The 20152-nt window shown below is 49.8% G+C and overlaps 8 protein-coding genes across 8 annotated transcripts; 2 read left to right on the forward strand and 6 right to left on the reverse strand.

Moving 5' to 3' along the window:
* Nucleotides 1–345: 345 nt before the first annotated feature.
* BDV38DRAFT_68041 (putative amino acid permease) lies at nucleotides 346–2386 on the reverse strand. The gene is made up of 3 exons (XM_032063758.1): nucleotides 1098–2386; nucleotides 677–1017; nucleotides 346–603 (listed from the first exon to the last, which is right to left on the reverse strand). The coding sequence occupies exons 1-3, from the start codon at nucleotides 2266–2268 to the stop codon at nucleotides 487–489; spliced, it is 1629 nt and encodes a 542-aa protein (XP_031914603.1). The 5' UTR covers nucleotides 2269–2386; the 3' UTR covers nucleotides 346–486.
* Nucleotides 2387–3084: 698 nt separating this feature from the next.
* Nucleotides 3085–5080, reverse strand: BDV38DRAFT_270423 (putative amino acid permease; the record flags this gene model as incomplete). Its single annotated transcript, XM_032057152.1, has 8 exons — nucleotides 3085–3561; nucleotides 3650–3979; nucleotides 4042–4439; nucleotides 4500–4582; nucleotides 4637–4726; nucleotides 4775–4798; nucleotides 4850–4920; nucleotides 4976–5080. 8 exons carry the CDS (start codon nucleotides 5078–5080, stop codon nucleotides 3085–3087), a joined length of 1578 nt encoding a protein of 525 aa, XP_031914604.1.
* Nucleotides 5081–5913: 833 nt separating this feature from the next.
* BDV38DRAFT_292144 (uncharacterized protein) lies at nucleotides 5914–7205 on the forward strand (the record flags this gene model as incomplete). Its single annotated transcript, XM_032061940.1, has 5 exons — nucleotides 5914–6072; nucleotides 6124–6228; nucleotides 6286–6510; nucleotides 6562–6704; nucleotides 6752–7205. The coding sequence occupies 5 exons, from the start codon at nucleotides 5914–5916 to the stop codon at nucleotides 7203–7205; spliced, it is 1086 nt and encodes a 361-aa protein (XP_031914605.1).
* An 851-nt stretch (nucleotides 7206–8056) lies between these two features.
* Nucleotides 8057–8454, reverse strand: BDV38DRAFT_281851 (uncharacterized protein; the record flags this gene model as incomplete). Its single annotated transcript, XM_032059652.1, has 2 exons — nucleotides 8057–8115; nucleotides 8184–8454. 2 exons carry the CDS (start codon nucleotides 8452–8454, stop codon nucleotides 8057–8059), a joined length of 330 nt encoding a protein of 109 aa, XP_031914606.1.
* A 778-nt stretch (nucleotides 8455–9232) lies between these two features.
* On the reverse strand, nucleotides 9233–10137 carry BDV38DRAFT_68069 (uncharacterized protein). The gene has a single exon (XM_032063760.1). It carries the CDS (start codon nucleotides 10023–10025, stop codon nucleotides 9426–9428), a length of 600 nt encoding a protein of 199 aa, XP_031914607.1. The 5' UTR covers nucleotides 10026–10137; the 3' UTR covers nucleotides 9233–9425.
* On the reverse strand, nucleotides 9599–11267 carry BDV38DRAFT_68061 (uncharacterized protein). Its single transcript, XM_032063759.1, has 3 exons — nucleotides 10688–11267; nucleotides 10099–10610; nucleotides 9599–10008 (listed from the first exon to the last, which is right to left on the reverse strand). Exons 1-2 carry the CDS (start codon nucleotides 11175–11177, stop codon nucleotides 10249–10251), a joined length of 852 nt encoding a protein of 283 aa, XP_031914608.1. The 5' UTR covers nucleotides 11178–11267; the 3' UTR covers nucleotides 9599–10008; nucleotides 10099–10248.
* Nucleotides 11268–13121: 1854 nt separating this feature from the next.
* Nucleotides 13122–15425, forward strand: BDV38DRAFT_270425 (uncharacterized protein; the record flags this gene model as incomplete). Its single annotated transcript, XM_032057153.1, has 2 exons — nucleotides 13122–14708; nucleotides 14907–15425. The coding sequence occupies 2 exons, from the start codon at nucleotides 13122–13124 to the stop codon at nucleotides 15423–15425; spliced, it is 2106 nt and encodes a 701-aa protein (XP_031914609.1).
* Nucleotides 15426–18279: 2854 nt separating this feature from the next.
* On the reverse strand, nucleotides 18280–20078 carry BDV38DRAFT_270426 (major facilitator superfamily domain-containing protein; the record flags this gene model as incomplete). The annotated part of the gene is made up of 4 exons (XM_032057154.1): nucleotides 18280–19380; nucleotides 19452–19762; nucleotides 19829–19904; nucleotides 19956–20078. 4 exons carry the CDS (start codon nucleotides 20076–20078, stop codon nucleotides 18280–18282), a joined length of 1611 nt encoding a protein of 536 aa, XP_031914610.1.
* Between the last annotated feature and the right edge of the window lie 74 nt (nucleotides 20079–20152).

Below are 20152 nucleotides of genomic sequence, written 5' to 3' on the forward strand. Positions count from 1 at the left end.
TGATCGGGTATGGACCATCTGGCAAGGTTTGGATCCAGAGAGCCGACGACACGCCATCTGGGGCACGCACACGATCGTCGACACTCCCCCATCGGCGAATATGACCTTGGACGAGATGATTGATTTTGGATTTGCCGCCGAGCCGGTGAAATTCCGGGATTTGATGGATACGCTGGATGGACCGTTTTGTTATTATTATAGTTGAACATGCAGGTGAGTGCTGCAGAAGTGAGAATGCACATGGAATTATGGGTGTTCTTCATTCGCTCATATAGTTGATATAATACAAAAAGCTATGCGGGGACTCAGTCCCCAGTCATGCAAAGGTCTATCTCTATTTACATAATAATAAATGCAGTTGCTGGCATCAGTACCGAGAACCTTCCAGGGCACTCGACAGTCAGGTAATCACTCGCGTACGGTGTCGGTGTTGAACCGACAGCGTCGCTCGCGATGTAGATCTATCTATATGCGGATGGAATAAAATCAAACAAGCCAGTCCACAAAGCGGTCCCAAAGATTCTGGGGCGGTCGTCTTTCGACCAAGATCTCCCCTTCTTGCAGACGGCCCGACCACAAATCGATCTCGGCAGCTCGGATAAACTATACATTGGCCTGCGGTCAGCGAGGGTCTTGAATAAAAAAAAAGAAAGACTTCACGATTTGACCAACTAACCTTAGTGCGTTTGAGAATCTTCCATCCGATGATCGGTACAATGAAGATAGGAATGCCGATGTACGACGCCACAAAGTCCGAGGAAGACCAGTTACCCTTCAAGAAGACGGGGAATCCAGCGACGAGAACGATGATGGTCGATCCAATGAATCCTACCCAGGCGGCATAGGGTTGCAGCGGCGACTTCCACGGAAGCGTATCACGGGAGACCCCTTGTTTTTTCATCGCCGCGTGGAAGCGGATATAGCAGAAGGAGAGTGTGGCCCATGCGATCAAGCCAGCCACGGTGCTGAGATTCAGAAGCCAGGAAAACGCCTGCGCCGCGCCACCACTGCCGAGACCTAAAGGGGGTTGTCTGTTAGCACATACGATGGACAAGTTCAAGTCGTCAAATGATTCGACCCGATGGAAGTTGACTTACTCAGGTACGCCAATGGCCCAAACAGCCACGCCGTAATGACGGCGACATAGGGCACACCTTTCTTGGTGACCCGGCCAAAGACTTGCGGTAACTGGCGGTCGGTGGTCATGGCCACGATCATGCGGGAGCCCACCCAGCAGTACGAATTACCGGCGGACCAGGCCGCAACCAGAATGCAGGCATTGACAATCGACGGGAGGGCATTGATGCCGGCCTCCTTGATGGCGATCACGAAGGGGGAACTGTTGGCATTATCAGAGCCCGAGACGAGGGCTGGGTTCCGCGGATCGACAATGATGCCAATCAGAAGGGCACCCAGGATATAGAAGAAGGCGATGCGGTATGTCACCCGGCGGGCAGCCTTCGGGATCGCGTGATGGGGATTCACGGACTCGGCCGCGGTGATGACAACGGTCTCGACGCCAATGAAGCTGAAAGAGGCGTTCACAAAGGATGAGAGGAAGCCCAGGAAGTGTCCCGTGGGACCGGTGATGCCGTTGTAATTCGTCCACGGTCCCGGATTATTCCAATAGCGGAAGCCGATGCTATCGTTGTTCGCTCCACCAGCCGTGATCACAATGGAGACAATCACCAAGCCGAGGAAGCAAAGGACCTTGACCGCACCCCCGAAGACTTCTGTTTCGCCATAGAAACGTACGCTCATGAGATTGCTGGCTAGGATCAGTACTAGACCCACCGTGATGACCACGGCGGGTGTGATGTCGGTCCAATAGGAGACAATGACCGCCGCCGCGGAGACCTCCGAGGCGATGGCAATCGTATAACAGTATCCATATGAGATGGCTAGGGAGAACCCGACCGCCGGATCGATGAACCGAGTGGCCCAGTGAGGAAAGGATCCGGCGGTGGGTAGCAGGGTTGCCAGCTCGCCGATGCTCTGCATCACGCACCATAGCACCAGGCCCACGACGATATATGCCAGTAGCAAGCCAGCAGGACCGGCCTTGGCATAGGCGGCGCCTGTTCCCACAAACAAGCCGGTGCCAATTCCACTGCAAAAACCAATCATGGTAACATGGTAGTTGCGCAGGCGTCGCTGCGTCGCTCCGCGACCACCCACATTGAGCTGGATTTCGTCCTTGGGAGGCACATCATACTCGTTGTAGCCTGTGGGCTGGATGGCATCCTCAGCCAACGTGGACTTCTCCATGATCTCCCCGGCAATATTTGGGTAGGATTGATAAACGGTTGTGGGAATCCTTTTTCCCTACCCAGAATCCGAATTACCCCAGAGATAAAAAGAGAATTCCCCATGCAGGACAAAGCTTCTATTTTTTGCCTCCCACGAGTTCTCGCCAATCGCAACATCGCGCTTCCATCTTGCACGATCCGTTGTTCTCCACCAATTGTGGAGTGGTCGAGGAAGTGTCATTGGCTCTGAGAGCAGATGCCACACGCGATGCCGGACGAGCAACCGATTTTTATGCCCGTCGAGGACTCTGTGACTAAGCTCTCGGCTCCGGTATTCGGCTTTGGCGTTGACATTTGGCAGAGTTTTCTTATTTTTTTTTTTTTCTCCCGGCCGGGATTGACTGTTTATTTTTAGTTTACTTTGCCGGGAACCCCGATCATCTGAAGCTCAGTGACCGATACATATTCACAAGTCACCGAACCGTGAAGACTTCCAATTAATTCAACGTCATCCCTGTTTATCCATCTCGATCGGGGCACGTGACTGCAAACAATCTATCTTTCCTAAAGCAGTATGTTCAGAGACCGAGAGAACCGAAGGCGGTGACAGCATTGGCCAATAAGAGCCTTCCCGTGACTGGGACGCTGGGATGCCTCAGGTGGCGGTCATCCGCACCCATCTTCACCGAGTTTTCTGCCTTGGCCATCGCGAGGGCGGACAACACGCCGGACGTTGGGTTTCGGGGCACCAATTTGAACCAAGGGTGATCTGATTTTATAACCATTTTTTAAGAGCCCTGGTATGGAAATCTAGACTAGTGCTCAGTCACCACTGTCACACTTCTACCACCGGACCGTGGTAAACATATTTCGCCCGAACTACATAATACATAATCGCGATGAGGACCGTCCCCACTGTCCCAACTACACTGTAGTTCATAGATGTATAATCCACCACCACCGTTGTGGGCCAGAAGCTAAAGAAAATCACAATGATCATGTAGCAAACAGCAAAGCCGTTGTTGACCGTCCCCAGGATCCCAGGAACCTGGAATGGTCCCCATACTAATGGAGCATCGGGGACATTCACAATCATGTCCTCGCACTCACTGCTGGCGCGGATATGGCCACAGACACGCCGGTACAAAAGCAAAGTTGCAACGGCTAGGTATGAGAGGTAAAGGCCAGAGACAGCCATCGATAGGATGTCTTTCAGTGCAACGTCGGAGCCGATATTAATCAGACCAAGAAGACATGAAACAGTCATGGTGAAACACACAGAGTAAATCGGAATATTCGTCGTGGGAGAGACCTGGGTCTACCAGTCAGCAACTTCACAGTCCAGCGAAAGAGAGGGGAGAGGGAGAGGGAGAGGCAGAAAAGGCCACCGGAAGACATGCCTTACTCCATACCCTCCATCCAGGCATCCCTCGATCACGCGCAAAGGACCACAATTGGCGAGAGGTCGCAGCTATCATTCCGATTGCAGAACAAATACCAATCACAAGCGAGATGCATATCATAATGATCGTACCCCCTAATGAATTGGTTGCCTGCAGAAAGATTTCCATATAAGGATACCCGGTGGGGGTCTTGGTCGCTGCCTCAAGATCGCCCATACAAAACAAGACCCCAATCAGCATGCCAAATCCAAGAATACCGTTGATAAAAACAGTAAGAATCAACGCCCGAGGGATAACTACCGAGGCGTGCTGAACTTCCTCGGCCATCTAATAGTCGGGTTAGAAACCGGCTCATGCGTGCTTTGGTTCCACCACGCAGCGTTACTTACATGGACGGCAGCATCACCACCAGAGAAAGCAAACACGCTACCTTGCATCCCGATGAAAAACACGATGCCGTTAGAGGACCAGCCGCCCTGGTTTGTCCATGTCGTGAACACCTCCTTGGCGCTTTTGTGATCTGCCATGTAGGTAAGTGTGATGAGAATGGCCAAAAAACCAACGAGGTGCAAAACAAAAACCAGGTTTTCCAAACATGGCAGGAGTTTACCACCGATCGCATTAACTGCTAGAGCGACTAGCACGCAGGCCCATAGAATCAGCGTCCCGTGGTAGGGTTCGCTCTGGTAGTTCTTGAAGGTCAAGGTAGCAGCCCCCTGGATTTCGGTGCCACTCAATAGGGCGATCGACGCAAAGGCGGATTGCCAAGCGAAAACAGTTATCCAGCCTAAGGACGTCAATCTCAGCGTCGAGCAATATCCGAGAGAGGGTATACTCATTTACACACCCGTGATGTAGCTATAAAATTTCATGCAGCTGGGGGGTGCAAGCATTGCGCACCAGTGATATTGTCCCCCGGATGTGGGCGCCCTGCGTGCCACATGTCATAAAGAGAATCTCTTGAACAGAGGACAAGGACTTTACATGGAAGATAGCTCGGCGAGGACCACAAAACAGGACCCAGTCCCTATCCATGCAAAGATATATCCGTACACGGCACCTGCGGGTCCTCCACTAGGTTTGGTTAGCTTGGTCATGTAGGTATAGTCGGCCGAGGCTAACTTCGCCATAGGAAGTAGAAAGGCGCTGATGACATGTTAGCATTGGTTACATATATAGGAGATGGGCATGACTTGCTCCAGCAATCCTTCCCATGTCGCGATAATGGTGCAGCTGAAGGCGAGAATCGACAGAATACTAAAGTTGCGCTGGGGGATCGCTTAGTATACGACAAGCGTCTGCAAAATCGCGAGGAAGAACTACCTTGAGAACAGCCTTCTTTCCCACTCGCGCGAGATCCAGCTCATCGCGATCTTGACTCGGATTGTGACCGAGCTCTGCCCGGTGCTTCATCTCATACAGAGGCATATTGAGTGTGAACTGCTCTTGGGTTCATTCAAAAATGCAGAGGAGTGAGATATTGCGTTAATTGACTCACGGGAGAAGATCGGAGCAGGCGGGGGAAGAGAAACATTCGCATCGAGACCGGGTTATAGGCGCTCAAGCGGATTATAATAGCCCCGACATTTATTACTGCAGCATGTAAGCATCATTTAAACATAGTCCTTGGTAGCCCTGGCCAGGCTCCCGCTTGTGCTACTCTAACTCTACCTTCTCGTTTCATATATCTGTCTGTGTTTTGTTGACACCTTTGTTACTACTCGAACAAACTTCCTTGGGCTCCTGCTCGAGGACACAAAACTCCCCAGACACCTTTTGGGATAGGCCCAGAAAGGCTCTCAATCATGAACGGTAGCGATGTACTGATCATAGATACTGATCATAGGCGTCAAAGATTTGTTCAATCTCGTCAAGTACTAGCTAATATACGGTTTCAGCACGATACTGTGACCCAGCCCCAGTGATCCTCGATTGATTGAAGCGTTAGAATGGCCAATCAATAATTCAGTACAGATAGCGCGACGCTTTACTACCACCTAGTCTGAGTGAAGACGGCACCAGGGTGACTTGGCGGTGGGGTCATTACTTACTTCTTTGTTAGCCTTTTAAAAGAGGCCCTTGGCATCGTGACACTTAATGCCGTTCCCCTGGAGTGTTAAACTTATATAGTTACACATTCAGTCACCCCCAAAGATCCATTGACTGCCCCGCTTCAAATGCCTTATTGACTAAGTGATGAGCTACAATTGTTCCTATGCCTATACCTTAATTGATACTAATCATCCCAGAGCGATCGGCCCATGGCACAATTCGAGCCAGCTAGCTGGCAGCCTGCAATTGCAGTCACAACATGGTTTCTTATGAGCGTTACTGCCCTAGCAGTGGTATCTCGACTCATGACCAAATATCTCTTGGTTGGAGGGCTGACAACTGATGACGCCCTCATCGTTATATCGTTTGTTAGTGTGCCATACTTGGACCAGAACTCATTCGAAGTGCTGACAATGTAGCTATTTGCTGTTGGGAATAACATTGCCACTTTTATGGCAACTACACATGGCTTCGGTGATCACACCGACATAATCAGAGCAACAATGCAGGATACTGTGATGAAAGTCAGCTACTTCCTCCATGTGACTTGAGTCCATTTGACTTCTACTTACCCATCACAGTCGCAGCTAGCCGGGACATTGTTGTTGACCCTGAGCTTGCTATGCTCTCAGTTGGCCATGACTGTATTTATCTGCAACATTACGCCGGCTTCTCGAGACCGTATCCTCGCCCGTGTCGCTCAGGGGCTCGTGTTAATTACTGCAGTGACTGCCCTATTTGGGACAGCCTTCCAGTGTCATTTTCCAAGAACCTGGGACTATCTTGAGGGGCGATGTATCAATCGAGTGAGTTTACAACTGCCTCGTGATACCCGGACCTGTATTAATCGGCTATAGACTGCCTGGGGTGTGTTCGTTGCCGTCGCGAATGGGACAACGGACATCCTGATCTTTGCCCAAGCCATGGTGTTGATCGTCCATGTCCAAACTACGTGGAAGAAAAAGTTTCTTTTTGCCAGTATCTTTCTTCCACGGCTGCTGTACGTTTACCGTCCTTGGGGCAATATTTCATTATTGACACTTTCAGTGTTGTTGCGTCGATTATCGCCGAAATAAGCCTTACCAGAGCAAATACCCCTTACACTGATCCCTTTATTGACGCATCTGCCAGCACGATTTGCATGGAGGTCACCCAGTCTCTCAGCATTATCACAGCCTGCTGGGGCCAGCTGAAGCCTTTCATGGTTCGACTTCGTTCTAACGCATTCTGTCTTCAATACAATGGATGGCCAAATACCACCTACACCGGCCGGCCACGACCACTACACGTCTCTTCTACAACAAAGGGGACACTTTATGAACCTGGAGACAAATTTGTCCTTTCCCCTACTTATGGGACAAAGACAAAGATATCCACGTCGCGGGCATCCGCGGAGTGGGAGTCGCAAAGCCAATCAAGCGAGACGTATATCATCCGGGAAACGAGGACATGGTCTGTGGACTTACCGACAGAGCCTGGCGCCGGGGAGCAGGGGCAATGAGAAGTGAGATCCCGGAAGTTACATGTCTTCTAACCAATGGGGAGCACGTTGCCGCTTAGCGCCAGACGAAAGCCTTGAGATAGATAATGTAACGCTGACATAAAATAGTATTACGCTCTCTTCGATCTGCCGGAGTGAGCGTTCGAAGTGTATAGTAGTTTTGGCCATAGTCCCTGGATCGCTGAATTATAAATTTGTTTCTAGACCGTGTCAGTATTCTCTAGATACAACCTCCATCGTATGCACGGTGATATCCATTTGTTCCAGATGATTTTCTCATTATCTTACACGATCTCCGCAATGATTGACCTCAGGTAGAATACCGTAAAAGACACTGGGTAATAGTGGTGATGGACTGAGAGTATAAACGAGCCAAGAGCAACGAGGCTGAGTAAGCCAGCAAAAGATCGATAGTTGCACGTTCTATTTATAAGGACACGCATAAGCAACATTCAAACATCAGGAGCTGTTCCAACCACTTCACTTACCATTTCAAGGAAGTAGTATATCAGAAAGACTTGACCCGGAAACGAAGATAGCAATCCAGCTACCATGAACCCTTCTCATAATATAAAGCGCATAAATAGAGGTGAGTGCAATATATCCTGCCGGTGCAAAATGAATTTGCTACAGTCATTCTAAGTCGCATCAGGACTTAGCAACTTAGACCACGGTCGAGAGAGGGAGTAAAATATTAATCCGGGCGATCAAGTGGGAGCTCCGTTACAACAACAGTATCTCACGGCGGTTGGACTGCTGAGGACTGGCTGTAATAGGTTCGATAGCCAGTGGATGGCAGATCGAACTAATCGAAAGGGAGACATTGTATTGGGGCGCAGAATAACGGCTTGTCAACTCGTGTCTTGGAAAGCCATAAACGCACCGTTAATACGTTGAAAGCGCAGCACTGCTAATTGATACTAGGGCTCAGCGACGACCTAAAGACCTAGTGAACTAGTGGAGGCATGAACAACTTACCAATAAAGAATACTACCACCAGCAAGAAAGTGGAACTTGAAAGCATGGTGAGTATCGTTACGCGCGACAACTGTGAACGCTTCGTTGCAGGCATGCTTTCGTCGACCGGTCCTTCTAATTCGGCGACAGACGTCGAGATCGAGAAAGGAGGAGGTGCAAATTCTTGTACAGCGTTATATTGGAATGCCTGGCTTGGGCTTGCCGTCATTCCAGGTTTGCGCTTCCCTGTTGGCTTTCCAATGACGCTCTGCATAGCAGCAGCAAATCGCATTCCTGTCTAGGCTGATATACTGACTGGATACAATAAATTGTTGTTGAAGCCGTCACGGACATGCAGGTTATGAGGAGAAGGAAAAAATTGTTTTCTAAAATAGCCCTAGTACCCCTTATTAACATAGGATACTCCGCAATATAACTTGGCGGCCGTGCACATCACATTTCCTTGCCAGGAAGGTGAGGCTCGGGGACCCTCTGTTGCCGGAAATGGAAGGTCATTCTCGTTATGGTGCTAGACTGTCGACTGTCAGAAGTTGATCTCTTCATTCGAGTATATCTCTTTGCGGGTATGCACGATGTCCATGCAATGTTTGAGGTTTTGTGTAGCAAAGCTTCGAATCTCGGGCATGTGGAAAGGCGCCATACGGGATACTCGTCTGGCTCGCGTCGACAAGCCTGTACCATTTCCATTTCTCCGTTGCCCTCCTATCCCCACTTACATGGCGCATGCCTCCTGTGTCTTGGACAACGCAGACAAGTTGACAGGAAGGTGGCAAATTACTGCGCGTGGAGAGAGTCGAGGGCAAGGAAATCAAACAAAAAGAAGATAGGAGATCAAAGACTTATGCATCCAAACTAAACGACACAGAAAGAATTTGGCTTGCTGTTGATCATTCCTTTCTTGTCTTTGAAATCTCAGTCCATTGCAACAGACTGATATTGAGTGGTTGATTAGTACTACCGGATTTGGTCAAAAAGAGGGTTGAACCCACGGAAATCCCGTGGCGGGAAAAACCCTTAAAATCCAACTATCCCGCATTGGTGAAGGGATTGCCAAGACTGTCATGTTGGCCTCCACCTCTACAGCTTTCCTATATGATAGACAGCAAGGTGGCGGTAAAGCTGCTCGCTCTGAGTAATATGTAATAACTTTAAAATCCTATACAAACTTGCCATTAGGGGGATAGAAGAGTCGCTGACGTAAGATACGACCCAGTGGCGCTTCTGTATCAGTAGTATCACGACTCATTTCTCTTCCAAGAGCATGTTCAGGAGGCATTGCCCTATAGCCTTGCGGGCATGCTGACTGAGCTGGCCCAGTCCATCAGAGAGCCGTATAACAAAGTCAATCTCCGGAGTTTCACGCCGGTGATTCACATCACAAAAGTCACCGAAGAGAATCGCATAGAGCATATCAACTTTGCCTTCCCACCGATGGTGGTGCTTTGATAGTGACTCATCTAACGCGGCTAACTGGTTGGTGAAAGAATGGTCTAGGCTGACACCCCCGCCGAATGCTGATATGGAGGAGTAAATTGATTCCTGGAAAATGACACCGAGGAACACCAGGCACTTCAACCGATGCCTAAACACGCCCGAAGGTTCCGCGAGTAGCTCAGGCTCGGGAGCCTGGTGAAAAGAATTGTAAAGCAGGATGGTCGCCTCATATACAGCTGGATATATCTGGAGGCTCTCTACCACCTGTGATCGGTGCCGGTCAACCGTTAATTGTAGGGTTGGGTGAAGGGCAGTCGGGGTGAAGTGCTCTGACAGCTCCCATGCGTGTGTGGAAGGCTCACAGCGTGATGAATCTGCAATAAACAAGGCACTGGTAGAAAATTGCATCAGGCGTGCGTCAGTTTACAAGAGGTCCTTTCCCAAGCGTCGTGATGGTGGAAGACAGATGGAATAAACTCACAAAAACACGACGAGCTCCACACGCCAGTCCCCTTGCAATGCAGAAAGACCGCCTTTTGCGTTGATCAGCCGTTGTAGTCCATCTCGATGGACTTCCCACTGGCCATCTATTCCCCAGTATTTCTGCACATGGCGGGAACGGTCAACAGAATCACAAAGCAAATGATCCCTTACGCCTTGAATCATATAAGATGTAATAGTCACCATACTCGGCCCGGGCACGTACCTCAAACATCAAAAGCCGTACTACAGAAACGAGGGTCTCGTTTCTAAGCGCTTGCTCAGGATCATCCAGCCATTTTGTGATGACACTGATGGCTTCGGTTTTATATCGGAGAGCTTCGGGCGAGACGAGCTCACCGTGAAGGTAAGCCAAATGGGCTGCAGCATGCGCCATGGTTGCGTTGAACGAGGCGCTGTTTGACAAGTCCAATGGTAGCCAAACCTCTCTGATGGGATCGAAGGCTACATAAGGAGAGGCGGTCGATATCCCACTAGTATGCGTACTGAGCCCTATCGATTGTCAGTTACAGCCATGAATCCTTGACGCCGACCGTGGCTAATTCCTTGCCTCCCTCCGGTATACTTACAGTGGTACAACAACTTGCGGTGTTGCGCCGTCAATGTCACCGGAAAAGTAGGAAACGGGTCGCCATTAACAAATTCTAGAGCATGACGAATTCCAGATAAGATTTGGGCTGGGATACCTGAAGTCTCCGCATTATCTTTGCGCGAATTCGCTGATCCTGCTCTGTGATCCTTTGGTTGGAGAGCTGACATCTGTTGCCGGAATTCCTTCAGGCCCTCAAACTGGCCGTCGGTTTGGATGCCATCGTTGGGCATTAACGTGCGTGGATAAAGAGGGCGGCCGGTGGAAGTTACGTCGCTTGGGTCTTCTTTGGCGATGGCCTGTTTCTGCCTCCAAAATTGTCGCATGGCATGACTGCGAATACCCGGCTGGTCTTTCTCTAATACAAACTCGAACTGGGTCCCCGCGTCGTGTCTAGCTGGTTCCCTTCGATCTGGGCCGTTCCTCTGACGTGCTTGGTGGTTCATTGTCGTGGAAGAAGAGTTCTTCATGCGTGGCCCTGATGCAGATAAACTTGGCTCGAAACCCCCGGGTGAATAGGTTCAGACCGGGGTTCAACGGAATAGGCTTTTCATCTTGGGATCTGAGCCCTATTCGTATTGCCTGTCCATCGTATATCGGCTGAGAAGTGGCAGAAGGCTGTGAGGGACCCATTTAGTGTGTGGATCACATCTAACCGATAACGTAGAAGGAACCCATGCAAGGGCCGACATGGCCGTCGACTCGCTCGTCGGGGTCTACAGATTTCTCGGTATATGTGTGATACACAATAAGCATGTCCTTGCTCATGTAAAACGGCTCGGGGAAAACCCATAGTAGCTGCGCTACGTGTCCCCTAGATGGTAGCCATGATCCTATCCGACGCACGAAGGGTCGATTCCATCCAGCAATGGAAATAGTATTTGACCAATCAGCGGCCCTGCAGTGGCGCTCCGATGAGTCTGGCATTGTACTAACTGACCTGGGAAGGACTAGTTAACCTATCGTTACATTCCATCAGCCTGGGTGGAGATCGTGGAGATCAAACGACCAACACACAGAAGTACTCAGCAGCATAAAGGTTTCCATGTCATTTAATCCTTTCCCCCGTCAGGTATTTGCTAGCATTTATGGCAGCAAAGCCAAGCATTTTGCTCGACCCAGTCTCCATTTCCAATGATCCGACGAAGCCGTTGATTTATAATTATGCGTCTCGCAGAATTTCCCTCCACTCTCGCTCAATTGTCGAGAACACGAACAACATCTCAACATGAACGACGAATCTGTTTCGAAATGCCTCCTCTGGACCATGACTCTGAGGCGGTCCTTGTGGATATTTGTCCCCATGGTGTAAACATCATTCCCACTGGCCTGTGCCGGCCCTATGGAACCTCGCTCATATTGACATTATCAAGGGGCAGATACTTGTGGGTCGAGAGCGCTGATCGAAGCCAACAAAAGGACTGGGGACCTTGAAACTTTCTGATCAATATCATCCGACTGTGGTCGCTTTCATTCCCTGGTTACGACTTGCATCTCGTCAATTCCGGGACTAGGAGTGTGTTGTTTCACGCAACGTTACCGCGAGACTCTGACCATAAAAACCTCTTGCTATGGAATGAAATGGTTTTACAAACAGGTATGCTACAAGATTCCCCGTCGCATTATGCATGGCAATGATTAACACGTGGCGAAAAAGCTGTATGTACGCCATTTCTCTTCTCGAGGGCTAGTGAACCGCGAGCCGTGAACCGTGATGCAACCCGCCGATGAATAACCCGCAGAAAGCCTGCTGCGAACGATCCTCCCTCCTGCAGTTTAACATACACCTGCTAGCGCTCATGAGAACTTGTGGTGGTTGGGTGACGCTTGGGAGCTTGGGATCAATTGAACAGTATGGACCGGATGGCGATGGAGTCGGCTCATGTTTTATTCGGCAAGAGGCGCAAGATGCGCTATACCAGATATGATACGGGCACTAGACATGAGGATTCCTGGGGTATCGGTGCCAAATCACGACCACACACAACCTCGGGGAGTGAGTACAGCTTATTTTAGGGACTGAAATTATGGCGATACCGAACCAAGAGACGATCTTGGTTGGCGTCTGGAGTTACGAACAGAAGCGAACCCCGGATGAGAAACGGACGGAACGGGGCGAAGCAGAAACCTGGTCAATCAAGAGGGTGGCTTGCTCGTATTAAGCCAGGGATTTCTGCAGGCTCCCGCATAAACTATCCCCAGATCGAGCGTGATTCCCCGATGAGACCCGCTTTGGAATTGAGGCTGATCGTGAGATTTGTGTTGACATGAATCCTGAGCTCGGATGCCCACCTTCCTCGTCGATTGATTGACTACTCATATATACAGCCTCTGCGCCTCTCTTACGTCCCTCATTACCTGACTTCCGCTCTCAACTCAAATTGTCGCGTGGGAAAAGTACGTGCACTGTTAGTATGGAGTTCCCATATCGCCCAAAAAAATACGCCCTAAACGCACCCCCGCCAATACCGCCCCGACCACCTCGTCCAGAAGACAATATAAATCGTCCTCCACCGTTGCCTCCTCGGATACCGCAAAATAACTCGCAAAACATCGCTCCACCTCTCGAGGCTCCGTACCCTCCGCCACCTCCATATCAGGGAGAAGCCACCCCTCAACAAGGGGTCCATTATCCAGCTCCGTATCATGCGGCACAGCGACCGCAGCCTTGGCCTCGGACACAATCAACACCCCTCCACGATACTCCACAGGCTCGTTCCACGCCTTCAGTGTCCCGTCCGTGGTTTCCGCCACCTCCGTCGCAGGCGCCTTTCTCCGAGAATAGCTACCGTGATACGTCGTCTCCCGGGGGGCACAGTAACCACCAGGGTTCGGTGCCACCGCCGCCGTACTCGCGCCCCCCTTCTTCCCAGCAACGAAGCTCTCCAACGACAAAATGTCACCAGGAGGACATGTCATCGGCTCCGACTGGTTTTAATACCGCGCGCAGCTCCTACCCTGATCACGAACAGAAGGACCAGACACGCTCTGACGCCGGTGTATTACGACGAAGCATGCAATATGACCCGCCCGCGAAATTCATCTTGAAGAGGTGTCCGTCAACGAATTATAATTTGATGTGCTCTGGCACATGGTATATACTACCTGAAGCCCCAGAATTCCGCATTTGCACGTATTGCTACGAGACACACATTCAGGGTTCATCGTTGCAAACAAGCTTCCACCCGTGGATCTCGCCCGCCGGTGCCAGCATATATTGCCTCTTCAGCTCGCCTCGTATCGAACACCATTTGTGGCCCCGAGCCTTGCAATCAGGTAGTGTCCAGGAGCTGTTGTGGTTCTTTCGTCATCGCGCCACAATAAGGAACTGCGATGGGACAAAAGGCGTCGGCGGATCAGAAAACGTGAAGTGGTATAGCCCTAAAGACACCAGCAGACTTCCATCTTTCATCGCTTGTCAGGCTTGTTATGAGGATGTAATTACGGGTACGGCTCTATATTCTCAGTTCGAAGAGCATCAAGAGAAGCAACTACAGGGGCAGATATGGGCGTGTGATATTGCTATAGACTTCATTCGAAGATTGCTCACCAACACTCAATCATGGCCGCAGTTTTCGACCGAGGCTGCACGCCATCTGGGCCTTCCGGAATGCGAGAAAAACGGGGCGGTCATGAGCGGCTCCTCGCGGCAGTGGTATGAGCTTCGCGATCGAGCCCTGGGAATTGCTGTCTGTGAGCGCTGTTACCGCAACTTTGCGAGTAAGACCGATTTTGAATCCCACTTCCAACCCTTGCGACAGCCGCCAAGGGAGCAGCAATGCATCCTTGGGTTCTGGCAGGCACGGGTCCTTTGGGATGAGGCGCTTGAGCGGAAGGACTTTTCGCTATGGCGACGCACAATCATAGAACATGTGCAAGCTCCGCCTTGTAGCTCGCAGGCAAAGCCCGGCGCGCAGATGTATCAACTCAACCATGGCGTTGACAACTTCGACGTCTGCCAGAGCTGCTACATTGGTTTCCTGAAGCCACACGGTCTAGACGTGTTTTTCAAGCGAGTTCAGCATCCTAGGACACTCGAGAGTTCCTGTGATTTGAATCCCAACAGCCTCCGATTTTCATGTTATGCGCCGAGACTAGACGAGGCACTGATCACTTGCACATTTTCCAGGTTTGTAGATTTCACTACCAGGTTATGTAACCTCCCTCTGTGCCCGGGGATTGAATTGGTGACAAACCAGAAATGGTATGGCACAGAGGACTGCCGCATCTGCCTCGCGTGCTACGAGGAGGTCGTGCGTGGCAGTGAGATCGCTCGACAACTCCCTCCCACACCCGAAATCATCCCGGGTGAGAGTCACTGTGACTTATACTCACCGCGAATGCGCCGCAAGTGGGCTGAGGCGTGTGCCAAGCGGGACCTCGCCTCGTTTCTGGCGTTTGCCGCATATCGCAGGACCATCTATGAGCAAACGGTCCCTGAAATGCGGAATCTTGTCGCAATGGCGCAGTTCAATCTCAATATGCAAAAGATGTACAACACATCTTCGTCCTTCTATTATAACATGAACGGGATGACAGCCTCCACGTATAATCCCTACATTAGTTATGGGGCTCCTGGAATCCCACACAGATTCGAAACACCTTGGGGTGTCGAGGGAGCACAGCTGGGGCAGAGGGCTCAAGGATATGCGCAGGGGATCAGCGCTGACACGGCAAGAGTCGCGCAATTACAGGCGGCCTGGAATCTGGTTGAGTAAGAGGGCACTGAATCCCTATGTTAAAGGTCTCTTACTCTGGGCGGTCTCGTCGTCTCAGACGTTCTTATCGCGAGCGCATTTTTCGCGAAGAGGCAAGGACTAGTCGCAACTGTCTTCAACACTGTCTCCGACACGAAAAAGGTTGATTTGGCCATCATGTCTCATATATCAGTCAAGCGACCGGTCAATAGTTGCGGTTCCATGACGAGATCATCCTCGAGCACTGATGACAGAGTATCGTGGGATGGAAGCCTTGCTCTTTCAAGCGTCGCCCGATTCATTATGTATAGTTTAAGCACATGAAACGATATTACATACATGACAACGCGGACTTCAAATCGAGCGTTTCATGGAGGGCCCTTTCCTGTCGTTTTTGGTTTTGTTGCTCCTGCTTTTAAACCTCGCGTTGATGTTACTTATGTGCATAAACTTATGAACGTGGGTGAGTCAGCCTAGTGGAATAGTGAATTGGTTTTCCCAATGGCTGCCTTAAGGCTGCTACGCTTTCACGCCAGCTTCAGCAAAAGTGATCGTATTTGAGCAGGTAGTATTGCGCACGAGAGTACCCAGGAATATGCCTTCCACCCCTTTGAGCACCTGGAATGGCGTCGGCTTGTTAGAAGCTGCATTGGGTGCCACAAAGGAACACAAAAATATGAACGCACTTGGCCCTGCCCGAATAGTATCAAGCGAGACAAAATGATACCAGGGTCGAATGATATCCCCTCACTTCTACCCGGTTAATGGAATACTGTAGAAGCTATGTCAGCATGAAGGGCTTCGAGCTCCTCCAGCTAATAAGAGTTCAATTTAACCAAATGGAGCGCATACATTCTTTAGCCCCATGCGCCCTACAAGGGGCGGAGACGTTATTAGGCTCATGAAACTTGGGCAGAAGTGGCATACGAAGTGTCGACTAGACCTATTCCCAGCATTCTGCATGGGACTCCGAGAAATGCACCTGATCGTCAATATTGTGTATGACCGGTCTTGTGAAATCTCTCGACTTAATGCTTATGTCTGCATGGGAGGTATGGTTCTAGAAGCTGCTGAGTTGGGCTACGGCGAATACACAACACACATTTTGTTTCAGGACCAAGTTGCAAAAACGTGCAGCGGGAACAATCACGCTCTTATGCGCTTTCACAACTCGATAAAGGATACACTTGGTCCTAACGGTATCATTGTGCCCTGTTGGTGTGGAGTCTGCCCTTCTGCATACCGGGACAAAGGTTGGGAGATGCACGGTGGGGATGTTGAATCGGAAGGTGACAGCATCTATGTTGAATCCAACTTCAAGTTGTGAATTAGTTGGTCCCGGGAAGAGGCATTGGGGGTGGTGGGGTAGACAATGTACCTTCCTGCTCATATTAGTATGTCTCTCGAATGGTTGGGTTTAGAACATCCGGTTCGCGACGGCATTTGTTTGAATATCCATATGGCCATACCCTTCCCGGTATTTTGACATTGAGGTAGCATTTAGTCCCCAAACCTGTCTATTCTAGCTGCATATGTTTTAGCATGCGGATAGAATCGAGTGACAAGCGTATTTCTCTCGGTAGCCCATCTACTAGCCGATCTTTCCTTTAGTGCTGGGTATCGCTTTTCTTCAACCAATACTGACTATATGGGCTCTACGCGCCCAGACCCCATTGGACAACAAGGTGCGGGCAACAGCAGTTACTCGAGCAGCATATCATACAACAATCCTTAACTAAGCTTCTGGTAGGATTGGTGGTCTAGCATAAAACCGCTAAACACAATCACAAATTGGAGTGGTTGATGTTTACCTTGGAGGCTCAAAGCTGGAATATTACCAAATGTACGTAATTCAATTGGTGTCAGGGCTTATGGAGTCATTCCCTCAGCCCGAAAGTCCTTTCAACGGCGGCGTCTTTTCTAACAAGGATGCGACAATCATTGCCAAAGTCACTCCTATCGAAAACCCAATGGCCCCAACAAAAGGATCTCTTTTCTCAAGCTCACTCATCACGTAACTAATTGATTGGCCCAGTCTGTTCATCTTCTACTCTCCATAGCCCCATGTACGGCGGCTATAACCAACATTCTCCCCTGCTTCAAATTAGTCAACCAAGTAAACTAGCTCTGTTCTTTCCAACAGCGAGAGTTTGCCTGTGTAGATGTAGCGGACACAACTCCACGTAGACGTGAATGGTGCAGTAAACTAGTTTTATGAAACAAAACCTGGCCGGATTGTCCATGTCCAGGTGAAATGTATCAGTGAAGCATTATCCAGCCATACTAGGGTGAACGGACCATAAAGCAAGATCTTAGGCCGTTCTTGATGGAAAGGACCCCAGATTGCATCCTCGCTTCATGATCCGTCGGTGGTTTAGCATTTTAACAGATATCACCACATTCTGTTATGGGTCGGCGTCCGGACTGGAAATTGTAATATGGTATGTAAGTCTTGAACTCCTCAAAAGCCATTAGCTCTGCCTAGCGTATGTGAGAATTTGCTAGTGTTAGCAGGGTTTTGTACTTGCCTTCGACTTTCTTCATCTCCTACGTCATTATAGAACGAATGGGAGAAGGCTAGGTCATACGCATCTCGTGCAACAATTTAACAGACTAGTAAGCGTCACCCAGACGTATACTCGAACACGGTAGACTTTGACTTTGTCATCCACATAGTATCTCGGCGAGATATGTGACTTATGTCTTCAGCCAAAAAGGGTTTATGCAGTAATGCAGTTCATGTTTGAGACATGACAAGAAAGTTGCTAGGCGTTTTAGCCTCTAACAAGTTTATATAACAAGTCACAATAACCCCGCAGACACTCATGGGAAATCAACAGCATTGGTATGAAATAATCGCCCGGTGATGGAATTCCTAACTAGCACTAACTGAGCCCCCCTTCCCTTCATCGACATTTCTCATGTTATAAGTTGCTAGTCCCTGATCACTCTCGAGAGCACGATCTAGACTATACCTTTGAGTGCCGAAGCTCAACACCAGCGCAACCCCACACACAACACAGCAAACTGCCCAGACGACTCGCAGACTCTCGGTATATGCTTCTTGCAGACGTGCCTTGTCTTCCAGGTTTGGCATGGCTTTGACAATCTGCACCAGTCCAGTTGCATCTTTGCTATACTCTTTGGCCATGGGCGCAAGAGCAGGGTATTTACGGAGATTGCTGTACATGTAGTTTTGGAACACCACTCCCCCAACTGCAACACCAATTGATTGTCCAAGAGCGCGGAAGAAACTGAACATAGCAACGGCAATAGCCAAGCTCTCACTAGAGGCCGATGCCTGCACTGCAAATGCTAATGCCGGGAACAGAACTCCTAGCCCAATTCCTGGAACGATGTTTAAGAATATCCAGGCGGGAGTACTTGTGTGGACCTTCATCAAACACAGCAATCCCGTTCCAAGTGTTGATAGTATCCAGCCCAACCAGATCGCTCCACGGTAGCGACCGGTGACAGAGATAAACACCCCAGTAAGGACCGCACATGGCGCTACCGTGAAGGTTTCAGGGAAGAGAGCTATTCCAGCAAGGATAGGGTTGAATTCTTTCACGGTTTCATAATAGAGAGGAAGATAGTAAAGCGCACACCACAGCACGAGGCCTTGCAGGATGGTTCCAATGAACGTAATAGATGCCGTACGGTTGTTAAAGATGGTCGGAGGGATAATGGGGTCTTTCGCGATATAGTATTCGAACGCCGCGAAGGCCAAAAGGCCAACGAGACCAATAAAGAGGGGAGTCAAGGTATGCCAGGATCCCCAGGGATAGACGACACCACCCCACGTTAATGGAATTAAGAAGGATGATACACTGCCCGTAAACAGGACGGTTCCAACGTAATCAATTTGACGCAGCTTTGTTGTGAGGGAAGTCTGGACACGATCAAGTCGAAGAAATAGGAAAACCAGCACCACCGCCACTCCTATAAAGGGAAAGTTGATATAAAATACCCAGCGCTTAACCGTCCGAGACTCAGTTAGAACAACGAGAGAGCAAAGGGTATCCAGCGTGATGTAGGTATCCTTACCCAGTCTACATTTTGAGAGAAACCACCGCCCAGGATTGGCCCTGTTACTGAGCCTACACTCCACATCGCACTCAGGATTCCAAAGTAATGCCCCCTCAACCTCAACGGTACGATGTCCGTGACAATCACCTCGCTGAGGGCGATTATCCCGCCGCCTCCAACGCCTTGCACAGAGCGCCCAACAAGCAATTCGCGAAAGCTGTGTGCAACGCTAGCCACAACCGTCCCGGCAAAGAAAAACATGACGGCTGCAAGCACCATTAGTCGCCGACCAAAGATATTGGAGAATGACGCGAACGTCGGTTGGAACACTAAGTGAGAATAATATGACCGTCAGATACATATCTCCCATTGCTGATAGCGCATGTGTTTATTACCTGTAGAGCAGAGAAGAAAAGATGTCCCTGCCCAGAAGGCCTCAATAGCCGTGCCATGTAGATCACGCGAGATGATCTAAGACTCGGTTAGGATATGTATAGAGAACGAAATGTATTGGCTGCATACAGGCAATGCAACAGAAATAGACGTGCCGTCTAGCGCAACCATCATTGTGAGGATAGCCAGAGTGACGAATATTAGTATGCCTCGTTTTCCGAGTGAAAACTCCGGGTGTGTTGGTGACCTCATTCCTGCTGGTTCGTCGTGGTGAGACGGAGAGTTTTGTACTGTTCGGAGGACATTAGTTGTTCCAGGAGTAATGT

This window comes from Aspergillus pseudotamarii (assembly GCF_009193445.1).
Source record: "Aspergillus pseudotamarii strain CBS 117625 unplaced genomic scaffold BDV38scaffold_20, whole genome shotgun sequence".
NCBI lineage: Eukaryota > Fungi > Ascomycota > Eurotiomycetes > Eurotiales > Aspergillaceae > Aspergillus > Aspergillus pseudotamarii.